The sequence below is a fragment of the Phyllostomus discolor genome, chromosome 14, assembly GCF_004126475.2.
Source record: "Phyllostomus discolor isolate MPI-MPIP mPhyDis1 chromosome 14, mPhyDis1.pri.v3, whole genome shotgun sequence".
Classification (NCBI taxonomy): Eukaryota; Metazoa; Chordata; class Mammalia; order Chiroptera; family Phyllostomidae; genus Phyllostomus; species Phyllostomus discolor.
The window spans coordinates 32,094,019-32,106,989 of NC_040916.2; the positions used below are offsets into that span (position 1 = coordinate 32,094,019).

The following is a 12,971-nucleotide window of genomic DNA, read 5'->3' on the forward strand; positions in this document are numbered from 1 at the left end:
ACATTTGATCTGAGGGCGACCTGCATGGAGGGAAGGTGTGAGCCGTCTGTGAGAACGTTCTAGAAAGAGGAAACAGCGTGTTGAAAGGCCCGCGTGGGCACGTGATTACGTCTGAGTGCAGTTAAATAACAAGCTTCAGTGATTGTTCTTTGCAGTGCTCCGAACAGACACTCATTTCAAATAAGTGAGACAGCCAGGAGTGTGGTCACCACGTGACCTTCCAGAAGTCCTCAGTTTCCAGCGGCTTAAATTTAGCAACAGAGACAAAGCTCCGGGGGCCGGGAATTCTGGCTGATCGTGGGAACGCACCCAAGATGCTCTGTTTGTTCCCGCGCTGCCGACCATCAGCTCCCCTCCTGCTGCAGGAAGGAGATTTTTAACAATGACAAACAATGCGTTCTGTGAGAGTTAGAATGGACTGGGAGGGTGGGGGTGGGGGAAAAGGATGCGGAGTGAATGTGTTAAGATCCCGTAGGCACTTGCAAGCATTGGTTTGCTGGTCCTGAGCTGGAAGGAGAGAAGTCACAGTGACAGATGATTTTTGTCGGGAAGCAGGACCTGGAAGGCCGGTGGCCGAGTGCTGGGGATGGGCAGGGCCTTAGAGGCCCAGAGAGGGGTGGAGGCTCACTGCAGGCCCCTGGGTGGGTCCCCTGGGTGGGACCCAGGGCTCCCGCCCTCCTCACTAGGAGCTGGGCCGTCTCTGGCCATCCAGATGCTGAGGTAGGGGCACCCCCGAGCCCACAGAGTGTGCCCGTATCCGAGGCCACTCGCTCAAAGAAGCCGAGCCTGGCCACCTGGCGGGACAACACAAGGTCACGTCGTCCCGTGTCGGTGCTCAGCGTGGGACCCATTGCCTGCCGATGCGTCCTTACGTGCTCTGTGTTCGTTTCTTTACGGTCGGCCTTCCCGCGGGGATGGGACGTCTCCTCCGTGGCTGCGGTCCCCGCCTGAAAACGCCGGCTGGTCCGGAGCGGGTGCTCCGGGGACCGCCGCCGAGTGAGCACACGCATCTCCACTCTTCTCTCTGCGGCCTCGGGGTCGCCTTACCCTAGTTCGCCCTGGCAGGCGGCTCTTGCTCCTTGAACAGGTGCACGAGATGGCTCTCACCCGCTCCTGCCACCCTTTGCTCGTGGGAGGCAGCCCCTCCCTCCCGTGGAGCCCACCTGCAGATGGCGGTGTGGCCGACGGGAGGCCAGCCCAGCCTGAAGGAGGCTGTTCTCAGTGCGGGGTGGGCACCTGGCAGGGACAGTGACAGTGGAAGGAGGTGAGGAAGTGCATTCAGAAGCTCCTTCAGCGGACCCGGTTGGTGGCCAATTTGACATGGGCGATGAGAAGGGGTGGCCGGAATGGGGCCTCGGGTCTAGTCTCACTGAGGAGCGGAGGGGAGACACCACGGAGGGGTGTGTGACGGTCGCAGGCCCCGTGGGCCTGAGAAGGGAAGGGCAGAAACCACACGGTGGCCTCGGAGGTTCCGATCTTGAGGCGCGTGTGAGGCACGCAGAGGCGGGTCTGCGGTGGCTCCTCGGGCTGAGCCCGGAGGGTGGGGGAAAGCACGGAGCTGAGATGCAGGTGCAGGGCGTCGGCACACCGCGACAGAGAAGGCCTTCGGGGCAGGTGAGCAAACCAGCAGCGGCTGAGCGGATGGGGGGCGCACGGGGACGTGGCCCTTAGAGAGGCGGTGCGCACAGTGGGAAAGCGGGCACATGGGCCAAGTTACTGAAGCTTCCTGGGCCTCAGTTTCTTCACCTGTACAATGGGTACTAGGACCCTGGTTGTAGAATTGTAGAGATAAACGTATTACATACCACATGCTCATTGAGGACAGTGCCTGGCACATAACGTAAGCTATGTCATTATTTCCACTATAGAACAGGATGTTTAAGATAATACAGAAGAGAAGTTGGTTAAGGGTGTGGAGAAAGCATGATTTGAGGGAGAAGGCAGCTTGGGCTGGGGCAGGGTGACGGAAGAGCAGAGGGCCGCGTTCCGAGTTTCAACTAGGCGTAGTCAACAGCGTCAACTATTACAGAAAGCTCCCGGAAAGGGGACCGAGGAGCCCCTGGCTCCGCTGGTCAGGGAGTCATGGCGTCCTTAGAAAGATCAAGTTCAAGAGAGCCAGTTGCAGCAGAGCAGCCTGCCTGGGTGTAGGAGAAATATGGAAATGACCTCAGTTCAGAGATGGTGCATCGAACACTTTCACTTCCTCTCATCCCACGAGTCACACACACACACACAATAGTGAAGAGATTTTGTTTTGTTTGCTTAAACAAAGAAAGAAAAGGCTAGAGGTGGCAGCAACAGCATTTTGGAAGCTGAAAAGCAGAGGGATGAGACTTAATGATCTTAGTGGAGTTAAGAAAGCTGCAGACTAGGTCGAGGTGGGGGCGCCCAGACACAGGCCGAGTCGCTCCACAGAACCCCGGGCGGGCCGGCACTGCGAGCTCTAGGTGCGTCTGACAGTGGGGTTGAAAGTTAGGGTGACAATGAAGTCTGCTTTAGAAGCGGTGAGACTCCTTCCCTCTCCTCGCCCCGCCCCACCAGGACCTGGCCCAGCCCTGTCTCTCCCACGCTGGGCAGAAGACAGGGTGACCACCGAGGCCAACACGGGAGGGCGCAGTGGGAGTCCAGGGTGCAGGGTGGCAGAGCCCGGCTCCGCCCCCTCACTGCCCTCCCAGGATGCTGCGGCCGAGTCCGAATCTTCTGGAAAGGAGACTGCAGATCTTTCTCTTCTGGGTAAATGAATATCCAATAGGAAAAAGACCCTAAAGATACTGATGGTCAAGGGTCCTTGTAGGTTGGCTTGTAATAGTATGAAGTAGCTGTGACACACAGCTTTTGTTTTAGTTTTTCATAACCCTGACTGGGGATTGAACCCACAACCTTGGTGAGTTGGGACGACACTCCAGCTAACCTAGCTACCTGCCCAGGGTGACGTATCCTTTTCAATGCCATCTAAATGTAGCCCAAAGTTGACTTCCCCTCAGCCACATTCCAAACATGCCTAGAGCGACTCCCAAAGTCACTGCCACACAAGGGGGGTGCATAGAGGACACTTCCTGTTGGGAAGACAGGCATCGCAGCCAACTATGGTTCAAATAACTTACTTTTAATATTTCTATCACTGAGGGGGCATCTTGTTAGGGCCCCTTTCAGGACCTGGGACACAAGGGACTCGGAAGCTTCCGCTACACCAGCTTCAAGGTTCATTTGCCTCTAACAGTAGCAATGCCATTTTGGAAAACAAATGAATGTTTAATTGAGAATTAAAAGTGGGATACCAGAACGAAAGACGTTCATTGAAGAGTTGAAAGATAAAGTTAAGAAATCTCCCAGAAGTCAGAAAAAGTTAAAGGTATAGAAAATAAAAGTAAATAAATGTGAGGGAATTTAAAACTCAGCCCAGATGGTCCATAATCCACACGGGGGGAGTTTCAGAAAGACAGAATGGAAAACCAGAGAAGATGAACTTATTGGGGACATAATTTCCAGAGACTTCCACACCAAAAAGGGCCCTTGTCTGTCTAGGACAAAGCCTGGAAAAGCAAGGTGTCTCAGAGTGTGATCCTGCCCACGCTGTGGAGAAAGAAGGGTTAAGGAATCTGGAGAAGAAAAGAGGAGTCACGTGCGGAGCTGTGCAATCAGACAGAGCAGCTTTAGACTTCTCATCGGGGGCAGCGGTGTGAAAGGGCAAGGCAGCAGTGCGTTCGAACTTCTCAGGGGAAGTTTCAACCTATAACTCTACCTCTGGCCAAGAATATTATTAGTCAAATGGGAACACTGGAGCTTGACAACATCAGACATGCAAAGATTTAGAAAGTTTATAACACAAGCAGTTTCTTTTTAAGGATGAGCGAGTTTAATCCTTCAACATGGCAGAGAATCTACAGGTGCTGTTGAACATCGATAATCAAGGAAAAGAGGTCTAAAACAGGAGACTGAGAGCCTTTTGGGAAGGTCTGAGGGCCAGGGGGGCCCTGAGGACAGACGGTCTTCCCTGCAAGTTTCGTCCTATTTGATTTTGTTAACTGTGTGCATGTATTAATTTTACGAACAATAATTTAATTTGAAAATGGAAAAGGAAGTGGATGGAAAGATGGAAAGTGGATAATGAAGCGACGACTGTGACAGAGTCGGGGACGGAGGCGTGGAAGGGGCGGGGAGCCCTTTCTCCCTACTGCGGAGGGTTCTTCATACCCATGGAGCTCTGTGTCCCTCCCTGGGGTGGCCGGGGGGGAGATGCCAGGACGCCACTGAGAGACGAGGATGCTGGGGCGCAAAGGAGTTCAGGGAGCTTGCTCCAAGTCACGCAGCCGGGAGCCGGCAGCGCGAGGGCTGATCCCAGGCCCGTCTGCCCCACCAGGCAGTTTAAATGTTGGCAAATAAGAGAAGAGAGAGAGATTTCTACAGGGACCTAGGACACGGGGAAGACAGTGAGTTTGTGATGGAGGAAACACACAGATGTTAATGTGAGTTGGAGGAAAAGAGTCACCGGAGGCCAGGAACGGACACCACAGAAGAGCGCTGGAAGCACCGGTGTGAGTCTTAGAAAGCTGTGTGTGTGGCAGGCGGGGGGACGGCACGCAGCCCGTGGCCATGGGCCAGAGTCTGTGCTGGGAGGCAGCAGCCCCGTGGAGGGAGGTCACTCCGAGCTGGAGCAGAGGGAGCTCGCCGCCGAAGCGGTGGTGGTGGTGGTATCTCCAGGAGGCAGGACACTTGTTCTTCTGTAAAACACCGAGGAAGGGAGCCGGGCTCCTCCCCCGGGGAGGCGGGAGCAGAGGAAGCTGGAGAGTGACTGGCACACTTAGGAAAGCGAGTAGGGTTGCTGGACTTCTCGAAGAAAATGACAGCTCTCCCCACTGCACCGAATTGCACTTCAGCAACCAATGATTGTTTTTTTGTTTTGTTTTAGTATGTGTTCCAAATGTTGGAGGGCACTGCTTCTGGCGAGCCTCAAAGAGAGACACAGCCTGCATAAAGAACAGTCCAGCTGCTCTGACGCCCAGAATTCGGAGTGGGGCCCCCTCCGTGTGACCTGGTCCCCCTCCATGTGAGCTGGTCCCCTGAGGGGACAATGTGACCCCTCAGTGTAACCTGGGTGCCGTGGGCAATCAGGCAGGAACGTGGGCACGGCTTCTGGACAGTGTCGGAGAGGGGGCCCGGCTGGCAGCTGGGAGAGAGCTTGAAGAAGCAGTTCTCGGTGGCTCTCCCGAGAGTAATGATACCACCCCGATGGGCACATGTCATCATCATGCATTTGTCCAAACCCACAGAAGGCTCAACGTCAAGAGTGAGCCCTAAGGTGAGCCTCGGACTCCGAGTGATGCTGATGTGACACTGTAGGTCCGTCGGTTGTGGCAAATGCACCAGGCCGCTAGCGAGGGGTGTTGACAGTGGGGAGGCCGTGTCTGTCGGGGGGCAGAGAGCAGGTGGAGAACCACCTCTGTACCTGCCACTCAACTGTGCTGCGGACCTACAACTTAAAAAAAAAAGTTGTACTAATAAAAACATGGTGATAATAACGCTTATAAAACATTCCTGCCAAAAGATGATGCTTCATGGAGAAAAGCAAAGGGACACTCATTACTCATTAGCACGCTTTTGCTGCAAGTTTTGCGTAAAAGATTTTTAGTCAGGGGACCTTTATAAAGTGGTTCTAAAAGGCATTCATTGGCGTATCTTAGGACCCATTTCGTAGACATGTGTCGTGGGGACATCAGTGCCCATCTTACACTTGAAAGCTATCGTTCTGTCTCCCTTTCTGTTCCTTCGCCATTTGTTTATCGGCCGAAGGCTGGTGACCCGGGAGCCTGGCCTCCGCAGTGTTTCGGATTTGGAGCCCAGCTCTGCCCCTCGCTAGCTGGGATGGAGGCCGCCTGAGGGGGCAGTTCCGACAATTAAATTAGGAATTAAACAGCTCTTGGCAGCGCTGTGGTGTTAGATTAGATAATCAGACCCGCCTGACCCCGGCTGGGTGTGCATGCAGTGCCCTTGAACTCCTTTCCCTTTTGAAGAACTTTTCAGCTGGTGGGTGGGGTGGAGTTTGACACGTCCGTACGTTGTGGGTGCTGGGCTGACACCTTTGCAATATGAAACACGCCCTCTAACCCAATCAGAGCGGATCCTTAAGAGTCTAGAGGACCCCTGCTTTGTTTTTAGGTTTCGTGCAAGGTGCCGTTGAATTTGTGGGTAAGGGCTCGACGACGGTTGAGGAAGGCTTTCAGGGCGCTGTGAATTAACTCACACTTGGCTTTTTCTTTTGCAAACTCATGAAATCCCAGACGCTGGGGGTCTGTTGTTGATTCATGCGGCCCGTTCTGAGTCATTCAGGTACAGGGCGTGCCTGTCAGGGGAAACTACACAGCAGAGTTTTGCCCTCCCATCTGCAGGGGTGAGAGGCCCGTGTCGACCAGGCCCTGGGTGGGACTGTCTCGCAGCAGCGGCGCAGGGCAGGGCGGGAGGGCCTGGAGCTGGCCACACAGCCGGAGCTGACCCAGGCCAGTGCCTCTCACGCTCAGGTTCAGAAGGAGCATCTAAGCGGCAGAAAAGTGGGCGAGGTGCGTGCCCTGACATTTGGGAACGCCTTCCCACCAGAAAGGGAAAGGGCACCAGCCCCAAACCGGGCCCCCGGGGCTCTTCCCCTTCGGAACTTCCTGAGCTGCCCGTGCTGGCCCGGCGGCTGCCTGCCCACCTCCTGAGAGGCCTCTCAGCGCCGGCCAGAATCTGGGGCACCCTAACCCGCCTGGCGCCCAGCCGTGGGAGGGGAACCCCCAGCAGCAGCTTGCCTGACCGACGCTGGCCCATCTCACCCTGCGCCCCGGGAAAGCCACTTTCTGGCCCGTGGACCTCAAGTTTCGAGACAGCGTCGGGATGGGGGTGGGAGTGGAGGTGAGAAGTGGAGGCACGTCCCGGGGGTCCCTTCCCCGGTCCCTCGCCCCCCAGGCCTCCCGCAGCCCCTTCTCAGCCTGTTCCCCGGAGCGCGGCCTGGGTCCCGGTTCCCGCGACTGCGACTGCGCAGCAGCGGCCCGCGGCGCCCGGCCGCGATCTCAGGACCCCAACCCCCCCAGAGCTGCGGGGGCCAGAGAGGCGCGCTGCGAGATGCCGGCGGTCTTCTGAGCCCCAGGACTTCTCCGGGGGAAAAAAGTTCCCAAAGGCCTTCCACCTCCGCTCCTCCCCAAGGCTGGGGAGAGTGGTCGGCAGCTCTGGAGCCACTGCCAGCGGGGCGTGGGCGCGACTTATAATTAGAACCCGGGGTCACCAGGCTCCGCCCCTTCTGTTGTGTGTTTTTTTCTTCTTTCTGTTGGTTGTTGGGGGAGGGGCACTTCTGACCCACACCTTTCGGGGACAGTGCGGCCGAGATTCGGGCAGTGGGCGCGGGAGATTGGGGCAGGAGCTCTCCCCGCCCCTTCCAAGGGGCCGGCCGCCTGGGCCGGCGCTCCGCCCCGCCCGCCCGCTGAGGCGCACAGGCGGGCCAATGGAGAGGGCGGCTGGGGAGGAGGGGACCCCGACCCCACAAGTGCTGAGCGCCGCTGTCAGGCGCGGGCAGCAGCAGGATGAAGGGCGAGCAGTGCGGACCCACAGCTCTCCGAATGCCGCTCCATCCCGCCTGAGCGAGGTAGGGGCGCGGGGCGGAGGCCCGGGCTGGGGGCGCTGCATGGCCGGAGGGCTTCGGGGTCCCAAACGCACTGTTAGATCGGAACCAGGCAAAACAAAAACTTTCCGAACACCCATCGCTGGGAGCTGAAAACGTACAATTCTGGGCAGCGGAGGAACCCGGCACGGTCGGGTTGCTCTTGGGCACTCGTGATTTATGGAGTTTGGAAAAGGGTCAAGTCCCGATGGTAGAACCGACTGGCGGTAGGAGGTAGTGGAAGCTGCAGCTGGCCGGAGGAGGAGGAGGGAAGGCACTTATTTCTGGAAATCCTAAAGACAAAGAATATTGGGGGAGAAGGGGTAAGGGCTTAGACTTGCACTTGCGGGCCGGCGGAGCTCGCGGCGCCAGAGCTGCTGCTGCCCTGGGGTGGGTGGGAGCGCTCTCACCCCCATTCCTCCACTTGGACCCCATTGCCGCCGCCGCACCTGGCAGCACCGAAACAACTTACAAGTAGACCTCTGCTAACGAAGGTCGCAGCCAGGTCCCTCCACACTCTCGAGAGCTCTGCGGAGGAGGAGGCGACGTGCGGGGGGAGGGCGGCAAATGGAACTGCCCCCGGCAGCTCTCCTGTGAGTTTCTGCAGAGCAGCTTTGCGGGGGGCGTCAGGAATGCGGAGACATGCATTGTTGGGGGGTGAGGGGGGGCGGGGAGGATAGCTTCTCTGTGTCGACGATAGCCACGTTAACTAGAAATACTCCTTATACAATCAAGGAGTTTCCAAAACTCCGGGGGTTTATTGCGATCTCTCAGGAATGGAGCTTCGCTGGGCTGCTGTAGATGTTCTCACATTAGTGAGAAAAAGAAGAAAGGAAGGGCAGTTGCTCAGGCGGTTCCTGTTTATCTCTAGGCCAGTGTGGGCTCGGCCACTCAGAGCTCACAGGGCCCTCGAACCCTAGACACACCTGCTGTGGAGTTATTAATAGAGCCCCAACACAATTTAGCTGTCAAATGACTTTCACGCCTGTCTCATTTCTGGCAGGACAGTTAGGAGAGGGTTCTGGTCTCCCTGAGCCGGCTAGCAGCGGCATGCAGAGATGTGCTCCTCCAGCTTGTTGGGGCGGTTGGGTCTCCTCCTAGGAGCCTGGGAATGCTGCTGGCCCGGTGGGGGGAGGAGAGGGAGAGGGAGGGAGTGGGGTCGAAGGGGCTGGTTTCTCCACTTTTCCCATTTCCATTGGAGTGGACGTGACCTCAGGGAGAGTTTTTGTCTGGTTGGAGTTTTCAGTTGGGGCGAGTTTTGGTTGGTGGTCATTCTCCTAATCTTTTGTCCCCCTCTTCCTTTTTCCTATTTTTAAAACCATTTTTTTTTTTGCAAGAGATAAGAATGTGATTATTTAAAAAAAAAATCCCTCTCCCTGCGCCCTCCCTCCCCACGTTCGTTTCCTTAAAGCAAGCCCACGAAGCTGGAGCGGTGCCCCAGCTCGGGTGGATTGTGCCAGTGTGCTGTGGCTTTTTTCCCTGACTCGGACTCTCTTTGTACCTCGTTTAAGGCTGCGGTTCCCGAGACCTCTGCAGCCCAGATACTCGGGAAGTCTGGATCTCCCCCGCTGAGGCACCGCCGGGGCCAGCAGCAGCCTCTCTCTCCGCCTCGCCCTGCCCTCTAGCGTTCTCGGTGGAGCACTGCCACCCGGGCGCCTGGGGACGCGCGGGGCGCACCATGGGGCCCACCGGCTCGCCGCTGGTCAAGGCCCTCCGCCGCTCCGTCTCCGACTACGTCAACTATGACGTCATCGTCCGGCATTACAACTACACGGGAAAGCTGAAACTTGGGACAGAGGAGAGCGGCCTCAAAGTGACTTCGGTGGTGTTCATTCTCATCTGCAGCTTCATCATCGTCGAGAACATCTTCGTCTTGCTGACCATTTGGAAAACCAAGAAATTCCACCGGCCCATGTACTATTTCATCGGCAACCTGGCCCTCTCGGACCTGTTGGCCGGGGTGGCCTACGTCATCAACCTGCTCTTCTCCGGCGCCAACACCTACAAGCTCACGCCCGTGCAGTGGTTCCTGCGGGAGGGGAGCATGTTCGTGGCCCTGTCCGCGTCCGTGTTCAGCCTGCTGGCCATCGCCATCGAGCGCTACATCACCATGCTGAAGATGAAGCTGCACAACGACAGCAACAGCTGCCGCTCCTTCCTGCTCATCAGCGCCTGCTGGGTCATCTCGCTGGTGCTGGGCGGCCTGCCGCTCATGGGCTGGAACTGCGTGGGCGCGCTGCCCGGCTGCTCCACCGTGCTGCCGCTCTACCACAAGCACTATATCCTCTTCTGCACCACGGTCTTCACCGTGCTGCTGCTCTCCATCGTCATCCTCTACTGCCGGATCTACTCGCTGGTGCGGACTCGCAGCCGCCGGCTCACCTTCCGCAAGAACGCGTCCAAGACCAGCCGCAGCTCGGAGAAGTCGCTGGCGCTGCTCAAGACGGTGATCATCGTGCTGAGCGTCTTCATCGCCTGCTGGGCGCCGCTCTTCATCCTGCTGCTGCTGGATGTGGGCTGCAAGGTGAACACCTGCGACATCCTCTTCAAGGCCGAGTACTTCCTCGTGCTGGCGGTGCTCAACTCGGGCACCAACCCCATCATCTACACCTTGACCAACAAGGAGATGCGCCGCGCCTTCATCCGCATCCTGTCCTGCTGCAAGTGCCCCCGCGGGGAGGCGGCGGGCAAGTTCAAGCGCCCCATCATCGCCGGCGTGGAGTTCAGCCGCAGCAAGTCAGACAACTCGTCCCACCCCCAGAAGGACGATGGGGACAACCCGGAGACCATCATGTCCTCCGGGAACGTCAACTCTTCTTCCTAAAACCGGAAGCTGCTGACCCGTGGGGAGTGTTCTTGCACGGTCGCCCACCACCCACGGTTTGGAAACCGTCTCTCTGCGCCTCAGTGCCGCGAGGGAGGAGCTGCGGAGCCGAGGGAGGGTGGGAGAGGAAGACGTTGGCGCGCCTGCCTGCCTGCCTGCCTGCCTGCCTGCCGGGTGGGGTCCTGGGTACAGTCAGTCCTGTGAACAATGCGCTGGGGAAGGGTGGAGAGCAGGTCCGAGCCGGGAGTCCGTTTCCTCCCCCCACCGGAGCCTTGATTTTGCACTGAGCCAAAGGTCTAGCCTTGTCACGCCCCCGAAGGGGCTCCCTTGGCCCCCCTCAAAGACCAAGGGCCCCTTGTGGGAGTGGCCGTCTGGAGCTTTGAAGAGGAGAGATGTCACCCTTCACTTCAGTTTCCAGCCACGTGAGTGTGCGCACTTCTGCTTCTCTGGCGCTGCCCCAGAGCCCACCCTCCCTTCCCCTTCCCCTACCTGGCGGCCCGGCCCGGTGGGGCCCCGGGGGTGTGGCGCGGCCCTGTTTCTCCAGCGTCCGCAGCTGATGGGCGGAGTCCAGGAGGCAGACTCAGAGGGGACAGTTTGCCGTGTCTGGCAGTTTCATTTGCTGAGGCCAAAGTTTCCCCGAAACCTGGATCTGTTTTTTTGGAATTTGGTTGTAGTCACTTTGATGTTTTTGTGGACATCTGTACAATGGAATGCGTCACAGTACCCCGCCCTTGTGGCTGGAATCTGCCCCGGGAAGCCCAGCTCATGGAAACGGTATCAGCCAGGGTCCCGGGCGTCCTGGGAGAAACAAAGGCACAAAACATGGTGAAAAGGGGCCGAGGGGCGGACTTGGAGAACTGAGAGGGGTTTGCTGAGGAGTTTGTCTCATGCCTGCCACATCCGTCTTAGGCACTTTCGTTGATGTTGTTATTTCAGAGCGTGGTGTGGGTCACTGCAATGGGACGGTTGCATGTGGTTGTGTTCCAAGCGTTGTTTCATGATGTTTGAATGTATTTGTTTCAGCATTTTATTGGATTTTTCTAACCTGTGTTAACACCAGTGAATGTGTACTTCTAAAGAAAGCATCATCACCCTTTTTGTGCCCTTAAAGCATTACTTTAACTGACGGAGGACACGAGGAATTTTCGAACTCATTCCATGGTTCACGGAACAGGAGTGTAAATGTTACAAAGAATAAAAATACATTGCTGTCTGTTTAGAATGGTTTTCAGTGCAATTAAACCAAGAAATGTCTTTTTTAAAAAAAAGTATTTAATAGGTTTCTGACTTTTGTGGATCATTTTGCACATAGCTTTATCAACTTTTAAACATTAATAAACTGATTTTTTAAAAGAGTCCTTTGTGAAGAGTATTTTAAAAATAATGATCAAGAACTTCTATTTCATTCCGTGGCTCCTTAGAATCCAAGTCAGGGGTAAATGCCTGTTACTGTTTAAACGATTTTTACCTTAAACAAACCAGGCTATAAAAAAAAAAAAACAAAACGTGCCCTGGCTGGTGTGGCTCAGTGGACTGAGCACCAGCCTGTGAACCAAAGGGTCGCTGCCGGTTCAATTCCCAGTCAGGGCACAGGCCTGGGTTGCGGGCCAGGTCCCTGGTATGTGGGGCGCGTGAGAGGCAGCCACACATCGACATTTCTGTGCCTCTCTTTCTTCCTCCCTTCCCCTCCCTCTGAAAATAAATAAATAAAATCTTTAAAAAAAACTTTAAAACATGTGGTTTGTTTAAAAACCACCCTTTCAGGAAGAGAAACTTCAATATGTGAACCTGAGTGCAGTAGAGAATGAAAAACCACCTCCCTCTGAATAGCGCACGGCAGGGAGATGTAAATCTTTGACTCGAATATGGCATCCACACCAAGCTAAATTTAGTCCGGTAATTCGGTCCCCAAACATGGGTTTTTAAAGAAATAACACAGAACAGTGTGGTGGTAAACCTAATGTAAATTTTTAAATGATGACACTCAGTGGTCAGCTCAAACGTATCAACAAAAGCTTACATTCTTGGCTTCCTACCAGCCTGCGGGGCCAGTGGGGATGTGGATACACATGACAGATAACAGGGAGTCACTTAATTTTTCAGGACGCTGCCTCGGTCTCACCCCCCGAACTTTCTGGAGCTACGCACGCAGTGTCCCCTGAAGCAGCGAGTTGTAGCGTCAGGCCGAGTGGAAGTCACTTTCTGTCTGCAAACGTCCAATTCATAGTATCTGCAAGCCCTTCACATCTGCAGCCACTAATTTCTCCAACCCTGAAACGAGGGCAAACGTCCTTTACAAGCAAAACAGAATCCTTGCCCCCGGTTACCGCTCATGGTGTGGTCATTTTCACCGGGGGGCCCAGTGGAAGCGATTTGGCGTGCCCCGGCCCTCCGGTGCGATTGTTTTTCAGAATGTGTGCTTCCCAGTGTCGGCGAGTGTGCACAGGACACAGTTGGGACGTGAAGATAAACCTCACGTAAGAGGGTGGATGTCATTTCTGGGTAAGGTTAACTGTGGGA

General features: G+C 56.0%; 1 protein-coding gene across 2 annotated transcripts; it reads left to right on the forward strand.

Annotated features, from left to right (window-relative positions):
- The first annotated feature begins 7,384 nt into the window (after positions 1-7,384).
- On the forward strand, positions 7,385-11,806 carry S1PR1 (sphingosine-1-phosphate receptor 1). Of its 2 annotated transcripts, none has more exons than XM_028503204.2 (2): positions 7,385-7,612; positions 9,139-11,806. In XM_028503204.2, the coding sequence occupies exon 2, from the start codon at positions 9,306-9,308 to the stop codon at positions 10,449-10,451; it is 1,146 nt and encodes a 381-aa protein (XP_028359005.1). In that variant the 5' UTR covers positions 7,385-7,612; positions 9,139-9,305; the 3' UTR covers positions 10,452-11,806. The 2 variants fall into 2 exon arrangements, with proteins under 2 accessions (XP_028359005.1, XP_035870941.1); XM_036015048.1 differs by lacking the exon at positions 7,385-7,612 and adding an exon at positions 7,632-7,861.
- The last annotated feature ends 1,165 nt before the right edge of the window (positions 11,807-12,971 follow it).

Excerpts from the sequence above, each read along its gene's own strand:
- S1PR1 (XM_028503204.2), top strand. The coding sequence starts at position 9,306 with ATGGGGCCCACCGGCTCGCCGCTGGTCAAGGCCCTCCGCCGCTCCGTC.